General features: G+C 39.6%; 1 protein-coding gene across 1 annotated transcript; it reads right to left on the bottom strand.

Moving 5' to 3' along the window:
* Positions 1–179: 179 nt before the first annotated feature.
* On the bottom strand, positions 180–25463 carry dqx1 (DEAQ box RNA-dependent ATPase 1). Its single transcript, XM_077497045.1, has 12 exons — positions 24745–25463; positions 20900–21285; positions 16001–16194; positions 12463–12907; positions 10746–11045; positions 8745–8844; positions 8382–8540; positions 6475–6666; positions 6279–6404; positions 5946–6136; positions 3725–3915; positions 180–1302 (listed from the first exon to the last, which is right to left on the bottom strand). The coding sequence occupies exons 2-12, from the start codon at positions 21221–21223 to the stop codon at positions 1095–1097; spliced, it is 2430 nt and encodes an 809-aa protein (XP_077353171.1). The 5' UTR covers positions 21224–21285; positions 24745–25463; the 3' UTR covers positions 180–1094.
* Positions 25464–25494: the final 31 nt, after the last annotated feature.

The raw sequence follows: 25494 nt of genomic DNA, 5'->3' as shown, positions 1-25494 counted from the left end.
TTTTTCTTTTTTTTCCCCCTCAAAAGTGCATCATCACATATTGCATTAGTACAGAGCCCCTCTGGTGTCAGGGTCTGAAATTTTATTTTTATTTGCTAATCTGTACCCACAGTTTAACAAACTGTACCCACAGTTTACTAAACCGTACCTACGGTTTAACACTTCTGTGGCGTGATGTAATACGCATGCGCACGCAACGTGCTAGTTGGTTGCTTGACAGCAGGCTGCTTTTTTTTTTTTTTTTTATCTTAAATAAACTGTAGACTAGTTTTGGCAGCTTAACGATGCATTCGGATGAATGGATGACGGAAAGATTAAGTTTCTTTAGCCGAGTATGGCGTATTAATTGCGGTGCACAACAAAATACGTCTGCATTTCAACAGTCTTCAGGCTTAACACGGAAGTAAAAGAAAGAAAGAAGTGTTCGAGCGCCTCACAGTGGCACAAGCGCAACATTACACATCAACTGAATACATAAGTCTACAGTTTTAAGATGAAAAGAAGCAGCCGTTCGCTGCTAATACTGCTGTCAAGCAACCACTCGAACGTTGCGTGCGCATGCGTGTTACATAACGCCACAGAAGAGCTCAACCGTGGGTACGGTTTACTAAACTGTGGGTACAGATGAGTGAACTGTGGGTACAGATTGTTGAACTGTGGGTACAGATTGTTAACCTGTGGGTACAGATTAGCAAAAAAAATAAAAAAAATAAAAAATTCAGACCCTGACACCAGAGGGGTTCCGTAGTACGGAAATAACAGTTCAGATGTTAATTTAAATAGCTTCCCTTTCCCTACAAAGACTCTTCAAAGCTGCTGTATATACTCTGAAGAATGAATGGAAAGAAACTAATTCCCCACCATCATGAAAAGTAAAATACCTGTGATTTTTGTTTTTTTTTAAACTGACATAATTCTATAAATAAGTTAACATTACAGTACACCGCAACAAGGACAAAGACATGAGGTTTAAATTTTTCCCAAATTATTAGAGAACGTATATTTTAAAAATATATTAGTGTTTTCCACGACCAGTAAATGATAAAAGTCCAATTTAAGATCAATCTTATCAATCCATCAATGATGTTCAGTGTTCACTGGACAACGCAGAGCTCGGCGCCCGACTGATTCTGAGCATCTCCATCAGCGTCTGCGTCTCTGTGGGTTCTGCTGCGACCGTCCGTTAGTCCGTCTTGTTGGTAAGAGTAAGGCTCTGTATTCTGCCTCAGCTTGATGAGCAGATCCTTGCCATCACTCGAGGGCAGATTTCCCAGGAAGTACTGCGGCGATAGCTCCACAAGCCTGCAACACAAGGTGACAAATGCACCAAAAAAAAAAAAAAAAAAAAGCCGCATCACTCCTTGTTCTTCAGAAAGAATTGCTTCCTTCTGGAAAATATGATTTTTAATGAGGCATGGGATATTAGATTCTGACAGATTGAAAAATATTGCTCTAAAATGACCTTCTTTGAAATAGTTGGGTAAATAAAAACAGCATTTTCTTCCCATTGAACACAATGTATTTAATTTATTTTTTTAAATATAGAATATTTGGAACAAAAGAATCATGTATCATGTTACGTTTAATAAATGTTAACAGTCTTCTGTTTGAATTCATAGTGAGGCACAGTGTCCCATCACATTTGACCTATTTTTAGAAAAGAAACATGGGCTACTCATGTTGTCTTTGGGGCTAACTTGTACCCACTGGCATTTTTTTATTTATTTTTTATTTTTTGGCAATACACAATAATCAGAGCAAAAAAAAGGTTCATCTTGCTCCCACCCTGGATCAATCACCCAAGTAAATAGGACATGATCTGAAAAAAAACATTGTATTATTATTCACAATGTCAACAATAACAAATTACTATAATTAATAAGCTATAGGTGAATCGATTCCAGTATTACTAAACAATATTTACATAAGTTGATAAGTTTACACTTGTGCCACTTATGTAATTTTTGTGTTAAGTATATAATAATAATAATATCCATCCAACCATTTTCTCAACCGCATGCTCCTCATAAGGGTTGCAGAAGGTGCTGGAGCCTATCCCAGCTGGCTTTGGGCAGTAGGCGGGGTACACTCTGAACTGGCTGCCAGCCAATTGCAGAATAATAATAATAATAATAATAATAATAATAATAATAATCATAATAACAATAATAATAATAATAATAATAATAATAATAATAATAATAAACATTAAAACAGCAATCATGCTAAAAAAAAATACAAAAAAATTACACCTCTAGTTATAAAGTAGCTTGGTGGTGTATGTGTGCTTTTATTTGAGTGATGTAAATATGAAATAATGTGTTGCGTCGTCTAGGGCTGCACAATATATCGAAAAAATATCGATATCGCTATATTGGCCCATGCAATATGCATATCCCAAAGACATGCAATAAGTTTCATATGGAATTTTATCTGAATTTGATGAGTCTGCCACTAACTAAAATGTGCACCGCCATCCAATAGTTGAACATTATCGAGATGTAATTACAATTAATTAACTAGAAAAATTTCCACGGAAATTTTGGATGTGACTGCTGACTATTGCAAGGTAAAAAAAATAATAATAATTGGGAATGAGCTAAACAGTTTAAAATTTGAATGGTTTTAATTGATCAAGAAATGTGGAAGTTAAGCCATAATCAACAAGCGAAAATGAGTTACTGTCTCTTTAACAAATATGCACATTCACGCACACACATTTAGTTTTTACCAGGTGGACAAACATTTTGTTAAACTGAGTTCAATGAGAAAGCGCACACCTCGAACAAAAGGCTCTCACGACTCAACGGTTTAAGATACAGATTTCAGAAATGGGTTCGTTAGAACGGCAAGGGTTTGGGGAACGTAAGCATGTTCTCATTTTTTGATATCGGATGAAAAATGACCGAATTAGAGCAGGTTGAAAACGTGTGACTTTTTAAAAAATGACAAGAAAAAAGCGGCCAAAATTACATGGGGTTGAATGGCTGAAATAGTGTGACTTCTTCTCGCTTGTAATCAAATAAAAGGTACTAAACGACACCTTTGCCACACAAAAGTGGGTTTGTCTGAAAGAAGACCCATGTGACTACAAAATGTCCAATTTTGATGTTTATTGAGCAAATATTGTGGCCACGGTGACGAGTTGAAGTGAGATTTTTCAAAATAATTTTTTTGGTCCCTCCACTCTATTGTTGATTGCCCCACTGTAGCAGACGCAATACACACCAATGTAAAAAGCCTTTTTGCTCCATTTCGCACAGTCTTTGAACCCGCACAGGAGGGAGAGCTTGCGTTCCTTAAAAAAAAAATTCGACACCGAGCTAAAGATGGGAAAAATTGCAACAAAATGAGCGAAAAATCATCTTGGTCGGTTAACGTACGTGCGTGCAGCGTGGCTTGAAAAAAGGTGCTTAACTTGTGGATATTTCCCCCTCTTCTCCATTCATTCCTATGGGATTTTTTGGCGTTTTTTTGGGGAATTGCATCGCCATGGTAACTCGAAATTCCGGAAAAAAAAAATGGTTCCCCGCCGAGTCAGATCGAGACGCATCTTTTGATACCTCATTTGTGGCTGCCCTTTCCGCAGCAGTCACATAACTGAGATTAGATTGAGTTTGCTTTATTTCTGCATGATAATAAAAATGTCATTTCTTTAGGTACATGTTAAATATCGTAATAATATTTATAATCGCTAGTGTCGTCAATGCGCGATTTGACTTACATCTGTGGGTGGACCTCAGATATGATGCAGATGCAGTTGTCACAGGAGATGGTGAATTCGTGGTAGAGAACCCAAGAAGGGGGGGCGGGACATGGCTGACGACACAGGTACGAAGAGAGAGGGTGCAGGTGAGCCACATGACGGTGAGTTAGCAGGAGGTAGTTACCGGAACCATCCACATCATGAGCCACCTGAGCAGGAAAACAACCCAAATCATGATTCAGTTACAGAAAATAAAAGTGTTATGTGTACAGATATGATATATCCCCTGTTATGAGCTTTGCAGCAATGACACCTGAACGCCCTAATACTGTATCAAAAGAAATGTTCACAAAATTGTACCTTGTTGTAGAGTTGCAGCCTCCACGAGGAAGGTCTACTGTTAGCCTAGCATAAAACGAGCGGATTTTGGTGGGCGTGGCCAAGGCTCAGACTTCCATGTGTTTATGACTACAAAATGAGTTGGGCGTGGCCAAGTCTCATCTTTTCCGTGTGCTCCTGTTTACAAACAGTCTTCACTTCTGCACCTGAAGTAATATTTACGGAAGCGTATTGCATTCACTTGAGAAAAAAAAAAAAAACTCTCCTGTTTTTCTGTATAATTTTTTTGGGGAGCTTTGTTTTTTTGAGTATTTTTTTTTTCTGAATATACTGTATTTTTTTCTGTTTTATGGAATATTTTTTTCTGTCATAAAAAAAAATATTCCAAAAAACGGAAAAACAAATTACTCCGAAAAACAGGGGGAAAAAAATTATTTCAAAAAATAGAAAAAAAATGTATTCCAAAAAACAGAGGACCAACTTCTGTTTTTCAGAGTAAATTTTTTGGACCTCTGAACTCCAAGTGACCTGTTGCAGACCACTGACCTGTATATATGACTGGATAGCCGATAGCCCATACACGCCAGTGCAAGCCGTTGAAGTCACAGGGCGGCCATCTTGTTACTCCCACGTCGCGAGCAGACTACTGTATAAACTATACGGTATACGTACAGATGAGACATACAGTATACAGCTCGTAGGCAGCTAGTATAAGGCCGGAGGCGGGGTGGGGGGTTTGTGCCGGGGTGGTCACTATTTTTTTTAACAAAATGGAACAAAACACCCACCCCGCCTCCGGCCTTATACTAACTGCCTATGAGCTGCATATGTCTCATCTGTACATATACCATATAGTTTATACAGTAGTCTGCTCGTGACGTGGCGGTAACAAGATGGCGGCCCTGTGACTTCAATGGCTTGCACTGGCATGTATGTATAGGCTATCGGCTATCCAGTCATATATACAGGTCAGTGGTCTGCAACAGGTCACTTGGAGTTCAGAGGTTTAATTTTTTTATTTATTTATTTTTTTAAATGACTGAAAAAATATTCAGTAAAACAGAAAAAAAAATATTCAAAAAAACAGAACAAATAATTACTCAAAAAAAACAAAGCTCCCCAAAAAAATTGTCAGAAAAACAGGTTGTTGTTTTGTTTTTTTTTCTTCAAGTGAATGCAACACGCTTCCGTAAATATTGGCTCATTAGTTTAATAGTTGGTACCGATCCCGGGGTAAGTGAAAGATGTTCTGCTAATCCACGTTTGTATTGTCCCAAATTCCTGAAGCAGTCGTCAGTTAAATGTTTGCCACAAACTGACAGGGCCGCTAACCCTCCTCACTATGCACCTTTTCCGGGTACAGCTACTGGGATTGAGACCCCCGTACCGGTCGAACCATAAGTCCTACGGGGTATATGAACCCATCCCTGGGACCGGGTCGACCTCGGCTTTCCATCAGCGTCGATCGTCGGCCCTCCACGACCCTCCGGGGCCGGAGATACGGGGCCGTGAAATCGCGCACCATTCTGTCCTCCTGCTGCTGCTACTGTTTGCTCCGGCGGGGGAAGGGGTTGAAAATTGTGAGGGTGGAGTTCACGCTGAGCTAGTGACGTGTAAAACCGAAAAAGGTGGGGTTAGTGACGTGTAAAACCGACTTGCTGAAACAGCCCATTTGAGAGTGCTGTTTGAGCTAATGTGATACAAACGCCCATAGGAAAGGGAAACATTTTTGGTTTATTTCACAACTTTGGGAACTTAGTCAGGCTATGCTAAGGCATACTTATGTCAAACCCCCCCCAAAGTGAACATTTCATATGAGGGAACCTTTAAGACAAAAACGAGTGACAACGTTAAGGTTTGAAACTTCGCCAATCTACTTTCGAATAAAGTGGGAGCTTACTTTAAGGAAGAGGCCTGAGATGAGAGCCCTCTTGATGTTTGTGCAGTTGTCTTGGCAACCAAAAGCAGGATGCGACACAGGAAGTTCAATTCGCTGCATGACCTCCAGCAGCTCGGCCCTGATCACCACGGCCAGGCGCAAGGCCACGTGGTTCAGGAAGTGTGTCGCGCACCAAGCCTCATCCTGATTATCTGCAATTAGCACGCTCGGTAAAAGTCATGAATGCGTCTGCTGACTTAGCTCAAGGATCTCGCCGTTACGCGATAAACTATTATTTGCTCTAACAGCCACCAACTGCTTTCCGTAACAAAATGTGAGTGAGCGTGAACTTACGTTCCATGTAGGCATTGTAAATGTTAATGAGAGACATGTGGTCGCCTTCATTGTGCATTAGAGGTCGCCAGCGAGCAACAGCAGCCTCCTCTTTGCTTGGTTCTGGCCTCAAGAAGCAGGAAGGAGCTGACACAGGACAAAGATGAGAGCATTTGGATTGTTCTTCAATTAAATAATACTTTGAGTTTAACTTTACCTGTCAGCATTGCAGCTATTGTGAGCAGCTCATCAACGCAGTCGTACTCGCACGCGGCGATCAGGGCTTTAGCCAGATGTGGCTCCAGCGGCAGCTCCGACATAATGATGCCCACTTCTGATAGGTTGCCATCATCATCCAGTGCTGCGAGGTAGTCCAAGTCCTCCAAGGCTTGCATTAAAGCCTCCGGGGCTGGGAGGGAGGGAATTAAATATAGACAGGGAAAGATAGAAGAGATCACATTTGTTGTCTTTTCTTTTTTGCAGCGGTGTCAGTCAATTAAAATTTTTAATCGTAATTCATCGCATGACTTCAATAATTAACTCATTTGCTCCCAATAACGTGTAAATACGTTTAAAAAAAAAAAAAATGTTTTAAGTGTCCCAAAGACGTATTTATAAGGTTTTATGTTGTTGTTTTTTATGCTAGAGCATACAGAAGGCTTTGATGCAGCCTCTCAACAGCAAAGAACGGTTGCAGAAATGGTAGTTATTACACAAACGGCCAGCAGGTGGCAGCAGAGCAAAGGAGATCAACCAGGGCCATGTAGAAAAAAAGCTAAATTCCTTACAATTTTAAATAGATTTCTGAAAACTGATGAAACTTAGCTCTCTTCTAATGCTAACTGCAAAACGGAAACAGATAGATTTTATAGCAATAGAACACAATATTCTGTGGGCCTTGCAAAATCAGTCAAAATCCAGTAAAATAGCCGGGAGCGAACGGGATTGCTTCTGTGAAAATGGCTGGGAGTGAATGAGTTAACTGACGATTAATCGCACATTAATCGCAAATTATATATATATATATATATATATATATATATATATCAATTTATATATCAATTTACAATAAAATGTACAATTTCTTTTATCCCTAATTTAAATATGTTTTTATTTTTTATTCATTGATAAAATAATTTCATAACAATTCAATAACAAAAAAAGTTTTAAAAAAAATTCATTGATAGAGTAATTTCATAACAATTCAATAAAAAAACATTAAAAAAATAAGAAATAAAATATGTACTGTACTGTAAAACCAAACCAAAGTGTGACTGAATTGTTTAGGTAATTTTTCTGTCACTACAACATGGCAGAAGTGCATTTGCAAGACAATGGTGACAGCTCAGTGCATTTTTCTTTTCATATTAGGAGCTGCCTAATTTTTAACATGACGTAACTTGTGAAATTACGCACATTTTTACAACTGTAAAATACAACACAGTCCCCACAAATATATGCATTCGCTGATGCTTTTATTTTGTTAAGTGAACTAGGATGTGCATTGTAAAATGACAAATTTTTACTGTATAGGAACCAGAAACGATCGATGTGTTCTTTTCATATTAAGACCTATTTAATTTTAAATAAAAAGTAACTTGCGAGTTTCTGCACATTTTAAAATTGTAAAATACAACTTGCCAATCCCCACAAATATATGCAGTATAAACTAATTTATTACTGCTAAATTGTGTTATAATGACTCCTTATCACGACGTTGGAGGCTTTTATTTTGTTAAGTCCTCGGATGCGCCATGTCTCAGCTGAGGCCGCTCTACTGTTACAGCGAACACATCGGTACTTTCACTTTCACCCTTATTTTGTGGAGATGCTGAATAAATACACCTCACATGTAAAAAATAAATAAGCTTGGGCTCACTCCAACTGACAAGACGGCGTCCATTCGATTCTTTACTCTCACAGGGGTTTGAGAGTGCACATGGACACTTCTTGGTGCTCGGTGCTAACGGCTAACCGAGTGCGATCTTTCAAAGCAGGGAATGGCTTCCGCTCGTTAATCGAGCGTTAAAAAAAAAATTTGTGCCGTTAAAGGCACTTTAAGTTAACGAGATAATAACGCGATAATTTTGACACCCATACTTTTTTGATACACAAAAAAGGTACCTGGTCTGTCTAGGAATTTGCATTGACCCATGTCGGCAATGTCGAGTCTCTTGAGCAACAACACCAGGTGGCTTAGATTTTCCTCCATTACACCAGGACAATGAGCTTCCCCCATGCCATTATCATACGTAGATTGGGGGTACAGGCGCAAACACAAACCTATAAGGAAACAACGTGTAAAACATTTAGAAAACTAATAATCATTTTTTTGTTGAATTAATTTAATGTTTATAACATGTTAGAAACATTCACACGGTAGCAGAATTCATTCAAGCTGAATTTTGGCAAAAACAGCTCATCCATGTAAATGTCTGTGACGCATTTGACACCATTTTACTAGTGCAGCGGTAACCTTTGACCTACCAGGAAGGTTGCTATTCACTCTTTGAGCCCGCATGTCCGCCTGTGTTTTGCTGATTGTCTTCAGGATCTGCGAGTTTGCTCTTATCTGAGGATTGTAAACCTAAAATAGACAAAGAGACAAATGTGAGGCGATTTGCCACAACAGCAACTGGTGATGTCTCGACAGATTACTAAGGATGTCACGATAAGGGCAATATCGTGATATTGTGATTAGGGGTGGGGAAAAAAAAATCGATATCACAATATATTGTTGCTCTCTCTCATGCAATAAATTATCGATACACTGACGGTAGATATCAATGTCATGTGTCCAGTTGTACAGTGTTATGTTATAAATGTTTATGCACTTTAATTTGTCTCACTTTACAATATTTATAGTTAAAAGGCTAAGAGGCAGTGAGGCACAATGCAGACCTTTTTACATTGTACAAGTTTTGGCATTAAATAAATGCATAATTAGACATTTTCCTTTTTATGGGCATTTGTTTGACTTTTTCAGTCACATATCGTGATATATTGCTTTTTTTTTTTTTGACAATATATCAAAAATCGTAGATATTGTGTATCGTCATATTATCGATATCGTGAATGAAATATCGTCACAGTATCGAATTGTGGTTTACCCGTATCGTCCCACCCCTAATCGTGATATTAAAACTGCCACAATATCATCGTCGTCATGTTCACAATATTTAAAAGGAAAACATCTGTTAAAAAAAAGTCAGGTTGATTTCCATTTGTGCAGTTCTAGCACCCTCTAGTGGCTAGTTTATTAGGGCAATTTAATTTTCATTAGGGATGTTTTGGCCTTCTATGTTTAAAATCTATGCTCATTGTCAGATGAAGGGGAACCTAATTTGCCTGTGAAACAATCAATGTGTGCTTGCATTAGCAAGTAAGTGCCTCAATATTATTATTTGAGATTGTAGGTGGTTTATATGCAGTGCTGTTTTGCACAAAAGCACAATATTGTGCTTTTTTTTTTTTTAGTATGAGCTCTTTTTTCACAATATTGTGATCTTTAATTAAATATCGCCAACGCCCCCACAATGTGATAATTATCGTATCGTGAGCTTCATATCGTGATAATATCGTATCGCAATGTTTGGATATCGTTACATCCCGACAGATTACACTGCTTGACTTGCAAAATCAAATCGTAGTTGCAACTGCCAGGCAAATGTGGATCGGATTGGACCATTCCTAAATGGTCTAATCCGATCCACTAGATCAGTATCCAGTCAGACCCAATACATCATATTGCGTGACATCCTATCTTATTGTGAATTTTAGGGGACAAAAATAACAAGATGCTGAAGAAAGTGCTCCAACACTTTGTCACATAGGATGGGCATGCAGTGCATCGACTGCCACACAGAAGGCGGAGTCTGCACACTTATTTATGTCATCTAGTGTGGCACATGGAATTATAAATGCTGACAGCTGTTGTAAAACACAATATGTAAATCAAGCCAGTTGAGTCTCCAAATTTAAAGCAACCGCAATCCAGAAAAAGTATGAATTGTGTTTGTGTAAAAACAAATGCAGGCGGATGACGCTTGGATCACTCGTGCCATCATGTAACAGGCAGATCCACTGTACAAAACACGCTTCGTTATTAAATCATCGCTAGCGTAGCGCAAACAGGAAGTTAGCAAATGCTAACGGGAAGTTAGCATCGAACAATCTTACTTGCTGCGTTGACTGCGATTGTGCACGTTGTGACTTGTTAAAAATACAGTTCTGTGGAAATTTATTTATTTTTGATTTACTTGTGTTTATTTTCATTAATACATTGGCCAATCGGGGAGTGTTTTTCCTTCAAATAACAAATCGAATCGGCCCCTTCTGAATCGAATCGATTTTTGGAAATCTGAATCGATACCCAGCCCTACTAGTTCGTAGACAAATAGCCCCTGCTTTTCACGATTAGTGAAGGTCGTTTTTAAAGTGGATAAAAGTGCATGTGCTCTCGAGGGCTTCTTATGACCACAAACTTACAGTTTTGAGTTGAAGACCTGTGTCTATGACATAGCGAATGGCTGGTAGGGAGAAAGAAGCCTCGGCCAGGCTATTCGTGAGGATCACTTTCCTCTGGATGGCTGCGCCGTCCCCACCCAGCGTTGTGCTCTCCTTTCCCTCGGACCCGTCATTCTCCTTGTGAGTAGACACTTCTGCGTTGTATACTCGTTGAGCCAGCCCACCCAGTCCGGTGTGGAGGGGAATGATCTTGAGTGAACCAAGTTGAGGACTCAGAGATGCACACTCTGCCTCGAGCTGTGTCGCACACGCCTCGATTTCCTACACACCAAAACAAACAACAGAATATTAGTCCGTTTTATCCAAACGGTTATTTCACGATATGAAGGTACCACGATTCTGAATATATTGCTCAGGTAATAAATCCACGGTAATCTACGATAAAACTAATGATAATAATAATAATAATAATAATAATAATTATTATTATTATTATTATTATTATTATTATTATTAATTAATTAAAAAAATATATAATTCATATTATAATAAAAATAATCTAATTAAATATAAATATAATATAAATACATAATATATAAATATATATAAAATATAAATTAAAAAATAATAATAAATAAATAATAATAATAATAACAATGATAGTAACAATAACAATAATAATAATAAGAATAAGAAGAAGAAGAATAAGAAGAAGAAGAATAAGAAGAAGAAGAAGAATTAAACTAAGCTCATGAGTCTTCTTTGCCTGAAGACTTCCCCGCCACTCTTATGAGGCGCTCCCCCTAGTGGCCCGCCTAGTAATTGCTCAATAAGTCATGAACAATAGAGGCGTTATAGTGGTTGTATATTAACTACAAATATTGCGATACTTGCATAGACGTATCGACAATCGGTGGAAGACAAAGTATCACGATATCGATATATCATCACCCTCCTATCAAAAAAATTACCGCATTAATCATTGTATTACCACAGATTAATCACACTATTTATTTTGACCACAGATGATCCTTTTTAGCCGGCAGCGGATGGTTACATAAAAGGTAGCTGTTGGAGTTTGAGCAATAAACATAACTACATGCATTAAAGCATTTAATAAATGTTTACATATGCCGTAGGTCATTTTTTCCCCATTTTAAATTATGCAAATAATTAATTGATTAGAAAAAGCAGGATGAGCGTGTGCAGTGGATATAAATGTTTGAAGACGTCATCATAACATTAAATGTCGAAAAAATTAACACGTAGAAGGTGCGCTTCAAATTCAGCGGGCAAAATATGTTGGGGGAAAAAAAGCCTTTTTAAGTCAGTTAATCATTATTAATTAAAATTCTAAGATGTGATTAATCTGATTAAAAAAATGTAATCGTTTGACAGCTCTCTCTCTCTCTCTCTCTCTCTCTATATATATATATATATACACATATATATATATATACATATACATGTATGTATATATACATATATATATATATACATATACATATATACATATATATATACATATATGTATATATACATATATATATATATACATATATACATATATATATATACACATATACATATATATATATATATATATATATATATATATATATATATATATATATATATTCTCCCTTTAATCAAAAACAAAAATCGGATGAAAGATTTGATAAAAGAAAGACAAGCTTTCCATTTAATTACTGTAGAATACAAGCATAAAAAGTGGCACCTGTGCACTAGCAAGAAACACCATCATATCTCCCTCCTCTCCTCTTCGATGAAGATCGAGAACCATGTGACAAGCAGTAACCACGGGATCCTTCCCAGGTGAAAGCTCCCGATACATAATCTCCATCCTGTTCAGCTTTACAGAGTTCCTCTCTTCCTCCCCCTTTCCGTGTCCATTTGCAGGTGCCTCAGAAGAGAGGCCGTCCATGTAGAGGTGAGGGACCGAGGGGCCCAGGAAGGAGGCGAGCCGAGGGGCGAGACTCGGGTGAGTCAGAAGAACCACGCGGAAGTTATCTGGCCTCTGGCGGCAAACGTCGCACAGCAGGCCAAGCAGCACGTCTGTTGCGACGGTGCGCTCCTGGAGCTCGTCCAAAACCACGACGCCATATTGATGTAACAAGGGGTCCGACATCATTTCCTCCAGCAGGAGAGTGTCACTGACGAACCTTAAGATAGAAGCAAAGAAGAAGATGTCAGAGTTGAACAGTGCTGAACCTCTTAAGGCCCGAGGAGGTGGAGGGAGGGTGTCTTGCTAAAAGGGATGTCACGATAAGGCCAATATTGTGATATTAAAACTGCCTCAATATCGTCGTCGTCATGTTCACAATATTTAAAAGGTACACATCTGTTAAAAAACTCAGGATGATTTCCATTTGTGTAGTTGTAGCACCCTCTAGTGGCTAGTAGTGCAATTTAATTTTTATTAGGGATGTTTTGGCCTTCTATGTTTAAAATCTATATTGTTAGATGAAGGGGAACCTAATTAGCTTGTGAAGCGATCAATGTGTGCTTGCATTAGCAAATAAGTGCCTCAATATTGTTATTAGAGATTGTAGGTGGTTTATATGCATTGCTGTTATGTACAAAAGCACAGTATTGTGCTTCATTTTTTTTTTTTTTAGTATGAACTCTCTTTTGTACAATATTGTGATCTTTTTTAAATATGGCCGACGCCCCCACAATATTGTGATCATTATCGTATCGTGACCTTCATATCGTATCGTGATGTTTGGATATCGTTACATCCCTACTTGCTAAAAGGCACCTCGACAGCAGTTAGAAAGAAGACTAGCAACGCTCCAATATCTAGCTGCCATAATTTTATCTGTCGGGGCTCGAACCTTCACGTTCTGGTTCCAAAGTTCTTATGAGCTAAGCGTAATCAAATCTGGATTTAAAGGCAGGGTCTGTCGTTTTCACTCAGGAAAATGCACTTTTTAAATACAGGATGTACACACTTTAACTCTTTCTTAGTCTACACATCTGGGCTTATGTTAATGTTTGGTGGTGATTTTTTCCTAAACCCCCAGCCCCCCAGCCTGTATTTTGCCATTTTGTGTTTGTTTTGTAAACAGCGGGACGTTTCTCTGGAGAGACAGTGTTTATACCCCTCCAGCCAATCGCAGAGCGGGGGGGCATCCGTGCGTGCTGTCGTTGCCGCGGGAGTGACGTCACAAAGCCGACAAATTTAAACGGCCCCATCTCCAACACGCCCCCCGCCACCCCAGATCTGTGATTGGCTGGAGGGGTATAAAACACTGTCTGTCCAGAGAAACATCCCACTGTTTACAAAACAAACACAAAATGGCAAAATACAGGCTGGGGGTGGGGGGGCTTGGTGGGGGTTTAGGAAAAAATCACCACCAAACATTAACATAAGCCCAGATGTGTCGACTGAGAAAGAGTTAAAGTGTGTACAGCCTGTATTTAAAAAGTGCATTTTCTTGAGTGAAACCGGCAGACCCTGCCTTTAAATACAGATTTAGCTCTGCTAGAGTTGATATAGCAGAATGTAGTGCTAATATCCTGTATAACAGATATATTTCCAAAAAAATATCAATCTCTAGGACACACAGTTGATACAGGAGAAGCTAACCACTCAAAAATCACATTAATTTTATTTTGTAGTTTTTGAAGCCCAGTGTAGGCAGCACAGGTATTAAATTACGCTACAGTACTGTAACACATTTACTGCAGGGAACAAAGAACACTCAAGGTGTGGCAGCAAAGAAAACATGGATCATGTGATATTTTACAAAACTGGTGAAATCCAATAATGTGACCTAGTTTAACTCCAGTATAGCTTTTATACAGGACATATTGTACATGTGGAAAAAAATTTTTTTAGACCGGTGTATCAGATTCATGTCCTTCACAGGAGGTGGATATCGATATGTTCATGGTGTTTTTAAAAGTAAAATAATTATTGTGTAGTTAGTTTCTTGAGATTTAGATGAACTCATCTTTGTAAAATACAAGATGTGCCAATAGAAGCAAATAAGAGGGCAAAAGGCCTATTAGTAAGAGATGGTAGTGAATAGACTTGGCACAGATCTGATCGGCTGGAGTAGTAGATGTAATGTGATAAGACCGATCAATCCGCAAAATACAGCAAACACGTTATTCACTCCAGGGATGTTCTGTGCTGCCATTGGTATTAAAACAATGTTTCTCAGAAAGCATACACAATTTTTTTAAGTAATTTTGAGTGCATGTTGTGTTTGTCTTTCCCCACTACCCTGTATTAAATGTTTATCAGCATTTCGGGGAGAAATTTTAGGGTGTAATTAATGTTCAGTGTCTGACAACTATACTCAAATTTTGGCTATTTGTGGCCCAGGCCAGTGCTAATCTCGATTGTACAGTAAATAAACCTGATTGGATCTGTGTCAGTTTTTTTTTTTTTTTTTTTTTAATGTTCTGATCAATGATTGATTCCAAAACCCTGATCGTGGGGGTGACTGTGTGACCTCAAGGAACAAGTTTTTTGGGGGTCCATCCATCCATCCAACCATCCATCCATCCAACACCATCCATCCATCCATCCATCCATCCATCCATCCATCCATCCAACCATCCATCCATCTATCCATCCATCCATCCATCCAGTTTTATGTATCGATATTGGGATATGAAAAGGCGTCTTGATACGATATCGATATTTTGAACCCAGCCCTAACGATGAGAGCAATATCGTGATATCGTGATATTAAAACTGCCACAATATCGTCGTCGTTTAAAAGGAACACATCTGTTAAAAAAGCCAGGTTGATTTCTAGTTGTGCAGTTCTAGCACCCTCTAGTGGCTAGTTTATTAGTGCAATTTAATTTTCATTAGGGATGTTTTGGCCTTCTATGTTTAAAATCTTTGCTAATTGTCAAATGAAGGGGAACCTAATTTGCTTGTGAAGCGATCAATGTGTGCTTACATTAGCAAGTAAGTGCCTCAATATTGTTATTAGCAATTGCAGGTGGTTTATATGCATTGCTGTTATGTACAAAAGCACAATATGTGCTTTTTTAGTATGAACTTTTTTTTTTTTACAATATTGTGACCTTTTTTAAATATCGTCAACCCCCCCACAATATCGTGATAATTGTCGTAACGTGACCTTCATATCTTGATAATATCGTATCGTGATGGTGCAGCAAAAAATGGTTAAAAAACACTGCTTTAACAGCAAGTAGTTGAAATACAGACACAGTATGATGCTGTATGTATGTACAGTATGTTATTGGCCTTTGTCATGTGTCCTGACCTGAGCAAGGTGTCTGGCGTACAACTGTCATCATGAGCCACCCCGTAGCCCACCTCCAGACCTAAGCTCAGGTCCATCTCGTCGGCCACACGAAGGGCCAGACTGACTGCTGCCACCGAATACGGCTGGGAACAACACACCAGACCCTGAGAAAATTCATACGACAAAGCATATTCCACGCACCACTGCGGCACCTAGAAGAAAAGAAGAAGACAGAAAGGGCATCAGGAAGAGGAAGTTGATTTATTAATACTGTACACAATGGAGGATCATATATGCCAGGGGTGTCCAAACTACAGCCCGGGGGCCATTTGCGGCCCGTCGTTCATTTTTTAGTGGCTCGCGACATATGCTAAAAATGGCATTTGACTCAGTTCAAATCAAATAAAAACAAAAATGTTTGGAGATGGTCAAAGTAAGAAGGGAAGGTGTCGAAAAACACAGGTGCTATTAAAGGTTATTTTAGTTTACTAAAACTAACGAAAAAAATAAAATTCAAAAAACAATTTCGTTAACGAAATAAAATAAAAATGAAGATGCTTTTTAAAAAAAAAAAAAAAAAAAAAGAAAATTAACTGAAACTACATTTTATGTTTACAAAACTAACTAAAATAAAACTATAATTACAGCAAAAATGGCCTTCGTTTTAGTCTTTGGCAATTAATTGAATGCATGAGCCTTTGGGGATGATTTTAAATGTGATTTTTAGTAATTTATTTTGATATAAAGAGGAATAATGACGTCACTCCCATGGTGTGTTTTATTGCGCACAAGTAATACACATAAAAAAAACCTAAACTAATACTGAAACTAATTAAACTAAAACTAAGAATGTATTAAAAAAACTAAAACTAATACAAAAACTAACAACCACCCTAAAAACTAATTAAAACTAACTAAATTTAAAAAAAAAAAACTCAAAACAAAATAAAAACTAAAATGAAACATTCCAAAACTATAATAACTCTACTGCCATATTACAAATAAATTGGTTTATATACTGCAGGAATTTTTCTAAATATGCAAAAGCACAAATAAATTATTTGTACAATTTTTAGGACTAAACACAATTTCTCTTCATAACATTATGTGGCCCTCGCGTCCTTCGGATTTTCTGTATGTGGCCCTCAAATTAAAAAGTTTGGACACCCCTGATATAAGCTCTGCTGGAGAAAACAAACTTGAAATGTTTTTACATGTTTTTAAAAGGCCCATACATATCCATTTTTTTAACGTAAATTTCGATCCAATATTTATCAACTTCATCATCAAATAAATTTGGTGGACAAAAGATAAGGAAATATTGGAGCTGCTTTATGCACAATTCTGCTGCTCCTTATGCATGTCAGATACATTTCCCATATCTAACAATGCAGACATAGCAAAAATGCTATGAATCGTCGCCAAAATTCACATACACATCTTTACTCATGTCCACTTCACCCTTTGAAAATATTAAAACAATTGCCACAGCATTTAGATTTCATGGGCATTGAGCCTTTTTCTCACCATACGGTTGTGGCTCATAAATTTACATATAGTATGTAAAGTTATGAGCACAACAGTATGTTGAGATGAGTTTATCAACCCTGATTAGGTAACAATAATCACCACATAAATTTGCTTGAAAATGATGGCATTGGGAATAACATGCATATCCATCCATCCATTTTCTTTACCGCTTATTCCTCACAAGGGTCGCGGGGGGTGCTGGCGCCTATCTCAGCTGGCTCTGGGCAGTAGGCGACACCCTGGACTGGTTGCCAGCCAATCGCAGGGCAAACATGCATTTCTTTCTTTCTTTCTTTTTTTAATTTTTTAATTTTTTTTTATTTTTAAAGGTATTTGTCTTGTTCAAGGTCACAGGTGAGCTGGAATCGGGCCCATGTTATTTTGGTCAAGAAGTAGAATACACTCTAAACTGGTTGCCAGTTAGTCACAGGACACATGCAGCATAAACAACCATTCACACACACATTCACACCAATTGACAATTTAGAGTTTAATAATTAATGCATACCCTCACAAACATGGAGAACATACACACTCGACACAGACAGCTTCAATCTAAGATTCAACCCCAGAATCTTGAGGTAGGAGTGTTAAAAGGTGCCCATCACGTGGTGAAATAAATTAAAAATTCAGTGAGGTCTTATAGAAACCACTGGGAGTGAAAAGATGACCAACCATTCCAATTACAACAGTGAGAGTAAAATGAGAGTAATGAGAGTTCACGGTGTAAGGGTAGAGCTCGCCAGTCGGCGAGCTGGCGGACTCAGTAACAGGGTTAGGTGTCACTAGTACTCTGGCGTGACGACCGGGGCCTCTCCCCACCGGGCTCGGTGTTCTGGTGTTCCGCCTTCTCCCCTGGTGCTTCCTCCTCTGCTTCCCCCCTCCCGCCGCTGTGCAAATCTCGCGCGGCTGGAGGTGGGGTGGGCACATCTTCCCTCTCTGCGCTGCTGCCCGGTGCCGGTTTTTCGGGGGGGGGTGGGGGGTTCTCGCGGGGGGCCGGGTTCGCGGGGGGGGGTGGCGGCCGTCGGGGGGGGGCGGCTTGTTTGGGGGGGGGGGGGGTGGAGGTATGGGTGGGTGGGGGGTTGGGTGCTGGGGGTCGGGGTGTGTTCGGGGGTCTGGGGGTCGGGGGTGGTGGGGCCTGGGTCGTGGTGGATGGCGGGTTTGGGCGGGGTGCGGGGGGGTCGTGGGGGGATGGGGGCTGGGGACCGGTGGGGCGCTGTGGGGGCCCGCTGGGCCTCGTTCTGCGGCCTTGGGCTCGGGGGTGTGGGCCGGGGCTGGGGCGGGGGTGTTCCGGGTGTCTGGGTCGGCTCGCCGACCGGTGTCCGCTCGGGTGGCTTGGGGGTGGCCTTGGTGCTGCCGCGGCCTGGGGATTCCGGGGGGGGGGGGGGTGCTCGCTTTGCTGGACCGCGGTTGACGGCTTCTTTCTTTGGTGGTGGTCCTTATGCATGCCAGATCCGTCGCACCAGCATCTACTGAAACTCAACAGAAGTACCCTCTCCCTCCCACAGCCCCTTGAATCAGTTGGTGCTGGTGTCTGTGGTTCTCACTTTGCTTTATCTATCCTTCCCTCCTTCCTCTCTTTAGTTTTTCCTCTGGTCACTTGAGATCTTAATTTATTAGAAGTATGAGGTTTCTGGGGTTGGCATAAGACTCCGGTTTTGTAACCACGCAGGAGGGGTCTTGTTGGTGCTGGACTTCACTTTGATGGATTGGATGTACTGGCTTCTATTGATCTCACTCTGCCTTATCGATCCTTCCCTCCTTCCTCTCTTTAGTTTTTCCTCTGGGCTCTTGAGATCTCGCTAAATTTGCTGGAATTTAGAGGCTTCCGGGGTTGGCGTAAGACTTTGATTTTGTAATCATGGGGAAGGCAGGAAGTGTTTGGTCGGTGCTGGATGTCACTTTGATTTACCTTTCTTTTCTCTTTATTTCTTTTTTTTTCTGACCTTTTCTCTGGTCTCCTGACCATTTAAATCTCACGACTCTGGCAAGATTCTGAAGTACCTGGTTAAGGCGAAGGGTAATGGGATATTTATAAGGTTTTAGGTGAATGAATGAGTATAAATTTATACGTATTTGCACGCACGCACACGCACGCACGCAAACGCACGCAAACGCACACACGCAAACGCACGCACGCACGCAAACGCACGCAAACGCACGCACACATACACACACACAAAAAAAAAAAGAGCAATGATGACAAGACGTTGAATCGGTAAGACTACCGAATGAACAATTCTGAGCTCTTCAAAAAAAAAAAAAATAAAAAAAAAAAAAATAAAATAAAATAAAAAAAAATGAGAGTAAAAATCTACTATGTGCCCACTGATCATCAACGTTTTACCTGCTTGAATGTGTGTTTTTTTTTTCCTGAGGAAGTAAATACAAGTGTTTTTTTGGCAGGAGAAATGAAAACAAATCCCCCAAGGTGTTGATGTTGGGTGTTCAGGTTACAGCAGGATGATGTACAACGTAAGACTAGTGGAATAGACCAGTGGTTCACAACCTTTTTTTGTCTTGTGTAACCCCGAACCCTTTGTTCATACCATGAATACCCCCTCACTCATGGTTGATAATTCTACAAAAGTGGATATGTAACACTACTGATTATTATCTGAAAATCATTTGGTTTCCTTAAAGGCCCAGTATGCCGGTTTCACTCAGAAAAATGCACTTTTTAAATACAGGATGTACACACTTTAAATTTCTCTCAGTCTACACATCTGGGTTTATGTTAATCTTTGGTGGTGATTTTGTCCTTTTCTTGACCGCCTATTCCTCACAAGGGTCACGAGGGGTGCTGGCGCCTATCTCAGCTGGCTCCTGGCAGTAGGCGGGGGACTGGTTGCCAGCCAATCACAGGGCACACAGAGACAAACAACCATCCACACTCACAAGCACACCTAGGGACAATTCGGAGCGCCCAATTAACCTGCCATGCATGTCTTTGGAATGTGGGAGGAGACCGGAGTACCCGGAGAAGACCCACGCGGGCACGGGGAGAACATGCAAACTCCACCCAGGAAGGCCGGAGCCTGGACTCCAACCCGAGTCCTCAGAAATGGGAAGCGGACATGCTAACCACTCATTCACCGTGCCACCCTGAGTTACTGTACGATAATTTTTTAAGACGAAAATTTTATTTGAAAAAAATTGCCTCCCTTCATTACAACGGAAACCAAATGCAATGCGTGTTTGATATTATATGAATACAGTGGTGTCATGGTGAGTTAAACAAATTCTTCCCAAACAGCTATTCAAGTCATTTGGTGAACATTCTTCCATTTTTAATATTGCAATACATATTGCAGACCATTTTTTTCCAATATCGTGCAGCCCAAGACAGGATCAATGTGATTGAGTGTATTTATTTGATTGATTTACCTGGGTGCTCTTTCCTACTCCACTGGGTGCACTTAGCAGCACCATGTTGTGACTCTCCAGGTGTTCCAGGAGATTCTGCCTTAACGTCCATATTGGAAGTTGTTGCCTCTCTTGCAGTAGTGTGTAGTAGCGAGAAGAAAAAGGCAGACCATCATATGGGTTCACTTCAAGGTCTCTGAGACCATCCGCGTCCTGGCCTCCTTCTCGTCCTTCAACCCCATCCTCGTCTAACTCCCCAGATAAAAGGGAAGACATGGACAGAGAGTCCAGTGCTTTTGAAAGTCCAGACCCGGGGCAGGGCTTCACTGGTGAGGATGACGACATCAGCAGCAGGTGGGAATGAGGACTAAATGAGAGTGAGAGGCTGGGTAGCAGAGGGAGGTTACCTGCAGAATGTTGAGGAAAAAGAACCAATCAATGATGATGAATGCACAGGATTCCAACTTAAACAGTTTGACGCTATGATAGACCAGAAGCCTCACTGTTATTTTATAAATTTCAAAAAGCACATAACCTTGTGTCTGGTTAAAGCTGTTATTAGGAGTTCGTAGGGCACACAAATTGTATTTCTCAATTTTTACACCTTTGCAAGACGAGGAATTGTTCCATATTTTGTTTGATGGAAACGTGTCTAATCGACGGATGGACTATACCAGTGGTGTCAAACATACGGCCCGCGGGCCGGATCAGGCCCGCAAAGGAGTTTTACCCGGCCCGCGAGATGATTTTGTAAAGTAAAAAATAATTTGTAATGTCGGACCAATTAATCAGCTGGCCACAATCAAAACATATAAATTTATAATTTCACAAGCAGTCCTCAGATGAGCAAGGCAACTTGTACGGGGAATCGTCCTGGATGACATTATTTTACACACAACTTAAATTTATGATTTGTTTATTTATTTATTTTGAAATCATAGACCGACATAAACATGTTAAATACGACACAAATTATTTACTGGTAACACAATAGATATGACAAGGATTAACATCCTTATAATATCATTAACTCATTTGCTCCCAAAAACGTGTAAATACGTTCTATTTTAAATATTAACAGTGTTCGAAAGACGTGTTTTTTTTTATGATAGACCCTACAGAAGGCTTTGATGCAGCCTCTGAACTTATTAAGAGAACTGTTGAAACAATGGTAGTTATTATAAAAACGGCCAGCAGGTGCCAGCAGAGTATAAGAGATCAACCACAGCCATGTTGCAACAAGCTGTTTCCCCCAGAGTTTTAAACAGATTTGTGAATCATGATAAAACTTAGCTATTTTCTAATGCTAATTGCTGCAAAACGGAAACAGATAGAAATGTACTTTTTTTTTTCCTGATGAGAGACTAATCTTTCTGTTGGTCGGTTCCATGTTTTTACAACAATAGAACACAATATTCTGTCGGTCTTGCAAAAATCTGTTAAAATCCAAGAAAACAGCCGGGAGCGAAGGGGGTTGCTTGAGTGAAAATGGTGAAAGTCTTGCCGCGTTACATTTGCATTCATGTTATTTTTTGGAACAGTATGATTACAGTTTAGCTCCGTAATTTAGGGTTAACCCACAAATAGCGAAAATCTGCATATAATTGACAGCAAAAGTTATATACTGTACCATTATTTTAGCGATCCGGCCCACTTGGTAATATATTTTCCTCCATTGATGAGTTAATATGAGTTTGACACCCCTGGACTATACAGTCCTGTTTCAAGCCAACATGATCCCTGAAGAAAGGTGCTGGTGGACTCTGTATCATTATCAGCAAAGGTTGCCGGCCACACTATTTGTCTGACGAGCTCACGGATGCTTATGTTACTCCCAGAGATCATGCCAATGCTAACGCTAGCAACACGAATAGCTCTCTACAATTCAAGCATTCATTGGCATTATATGTGGTTTCAGGTGATTTTTAACCATGTGAAATTGATGAAGCCCTCCCAAATTTGTCGCTAATGAGCAGATACCCAGGAGGGAGAAATGGGACTGGAGGAATATGTTTCATCCATCCTGGGCTTCATCTCAAAATGTGCTGATGCTGTCTCCTCCACCAAGTTTGTCACTAAAAACCAGAAGTCCTGGCTGAATGCAAAACTACAGATCTGAGATATTGTATCCACTAGCTGACAGAGGTGCTAACAGACATTTGCAACACCTCATTACAATTGGCGTCCATCCCAACCTGCCGAAAGAATGCCTACATTGTCCCTGGATCCAAGACAACTTTCTGATAAGTCTTAATTTCTATCAGCTCTTTTTTTTTTTTTCATTTGGAGAGCAATTTCGTGAATCAATTACTTAATCTGATGAGCAACCATGTAATTTTGTGTAACAATTTTTTTTGCCGGTTAATGCCAGAGACCTGTATAAGGTTTTTTTTAAAACAATAAATTATGACAATATAACGAACGAACATTTTTTTTCAATAGAACCAACAGTTTAGATTTTTTAAATTCACATTGCATGGCATCAAACTGTATTTTCTTGTCTAGAAGCAAAGCTAAATTGAACAAAATAATATTATACACCAGACATGAAATATTTCCCAAAATAAATGTGTAAACACCATCATATAAGAATTGACTGGAAAAAGGGCACACATTGTTTTGTTACAAAAGGCCATAATAAAGCCTAAACAACATGACATAACTGAAGGGTAACATGATACAAAATGTTCTTATATGTCACTCCCACATCAACTGAGGAAGAAATGGAGGAGTAATGCGAGGGTACATAAAAGAGATAGCAAGAGCATCAGAAATGCACCTTAAGAAGTGAATTTCAGTTAAAATAAAATAAAAATGTGGCCAACTTGGCAAAGTACAAGGGGAAAAAAGACACTATAGGTTTGTATTATCACTTTGTAAAATTGATTTATTGCCAAACACAAAAGTTTAACATATATTCTGGAAATATATTATTATTGTCATATCAAATATTCCTACTATAGATTGAAAACAGACAAGGCTCTTCTTAGTTAACAGATGGATTAATTTAGTTAAGTGACTGCTGACATGAAACACAACACAACCTGTCTAATGATAATCTACTAATTTATGATTGGAAGTAAATAAGGCAGTTAAAAATGTCCTTATGTCAAAAGATTTAAAGCGCTATCATCGTAAACGACGTAAAAACTATTTGTGAACGATAAGAACTGCCTCTGTTGTGCTTACAGATCTCAAAATTCCAATTAAATGCAGAAGCCGTTACCATTCTGATCATATGGTTGTTTTTGATAACGGTTGAGGAAGATTTTGAGCTTTCAAACCCTTTTCATTAACATTTTAATTATTTATATTATGACAAATTTGCAGCTGAGAATAACATGTTTACAACTCATGATTGGTTGTTTACTCTGGTCAAATGCCAGTAGTTTCAACTGTGATCTAGAGTTTTACATTGTAATAGTATTCTTTCCTTTGTTGTTTTTTTTTTTTAAACCATTATGTGAAGATTTAAGCGGTCAACCGAGGTGAGCCCAACATAGGAAGTCAGGATGGTAATGTCACCATGAATAAAGGCAACATTAATGATTGGGCCATTCATTACGCTGTCTGTGTGCACTACACTTAATGAATTTCCCAATTTCCACACATCAAACGATAAAAATAGCTTGTCATGGTGGAAGTTGCCTTGCAATCTCATGCGTCCACCTTGAACGTATGGAGTTTATTTAAATTCTCTGCCGTAACCGGCCGTTCTCGGAGGACAAATACTTCTAGCCTTTGTCCTCCTAACCATGACTGCGCTCGTCGTGGACATCCACTGACCAAAACGAGTCATCAACTCACAGATAAGACACTTTTCCAGTCACGCTACACTAAGCAGGTTTAAGTAAATCATGTCTGACCTGTTTAACATTTCGCTTGAAGTGAGCACACCAAGCCGAAACTGTTCATGCGCGCGGTCCAAGCTCCAAGGCTGTTGTTGCGGTCGGGTTCGCTCTTATCTCACAGGCCGCCTTCTCATTGTCAAAGACTGGTAGATAAAAACTACGGAAGATGGAAAATGGCCAACAGCTGATCAAAGGCACTTCCGACTAATCCTCAACCAGTCCACTTCTTTCCTGACAGCTGACAGTACAGAGGAGAATGTGTTGATGTGACTCTCCCAGGCGCCATGTTTGCTGTCGTGCTGTCAAATGAGATGTTACGTTCATAGGGCCTCGGAAAATGCATGATCCGAAACCTGTAAACACGTTTGGCACGGCCTTGCTTTGTTTGACATTTTGAATTCAAAAACATACATTTCATTGTTGCATTGTGTTATTTAATTATGCCACACAAATGAAACGTAGAATGCCCTCGGATAAATAGCAGAATTGTCGACATATTTGCGCATATTATACCCAACAAACAGCAACACGTATTTACACACGCTCAGATGGCAAGTGAGGTGCTAGACTTTTTCCTGTTCCGTGACAGTCTGTTTGAACATACATATCAAGTGCAGAAAGCAATCAAACCAATGTATTCTGGACGGTGGACAGCGCCGCACCGCAAACCAACTGTGAAGGCTCCACATCCGTGAACCTCTATAACAAGTTTTACACTCTCCATGCTACACTGACAGCAGTGCCTCTGCCACTGGCAAGAGCATC

This window comes from Festucalex cinctus, chromosome 15 (genome assembly GCF_051991245.1).
Source record: "Festucalex cinctus isolate MCC-2025b chromosome 15, RoL_Fcin_1.0, whole genome shotgun sequence".
Classification (NCBI taxonomy): domain Eukaryota; kingdom Metazoa; phylum Chordata; class Actinopteri; order Syngnathiformes; family Syngnathidae; genus Festucalex; species Festucalex cinctus.
Note: the sequence above shows the minus strand (reverse complement) of the source record. Positions and strands in the feature narration are given on the sequence as shown.

Coding starts and splice junctions, on each gene's coding strand:
- dqx1 (XM_077497045.1), bottom strand. CDS start 21,223: ATGTCGTCATCCTCACCAGTGAAGCCCTGCCCCGGGTCTGGACTTTCA. Junction 16,195..20,899: donor GAGTAGGAAAGAGCACCCAG/GTAAATCAATCA, acceptor CTTTTCTTCTAG/GTGCCGCAGTGGTGCGTGGA. Junction 12,908..16,000: donor ACGCCAGACACCTTGCTCAG/GTCAGGACACAT, acceptor TTCTATCTTAAG/GTTCGTCAGTGACACTCTCC.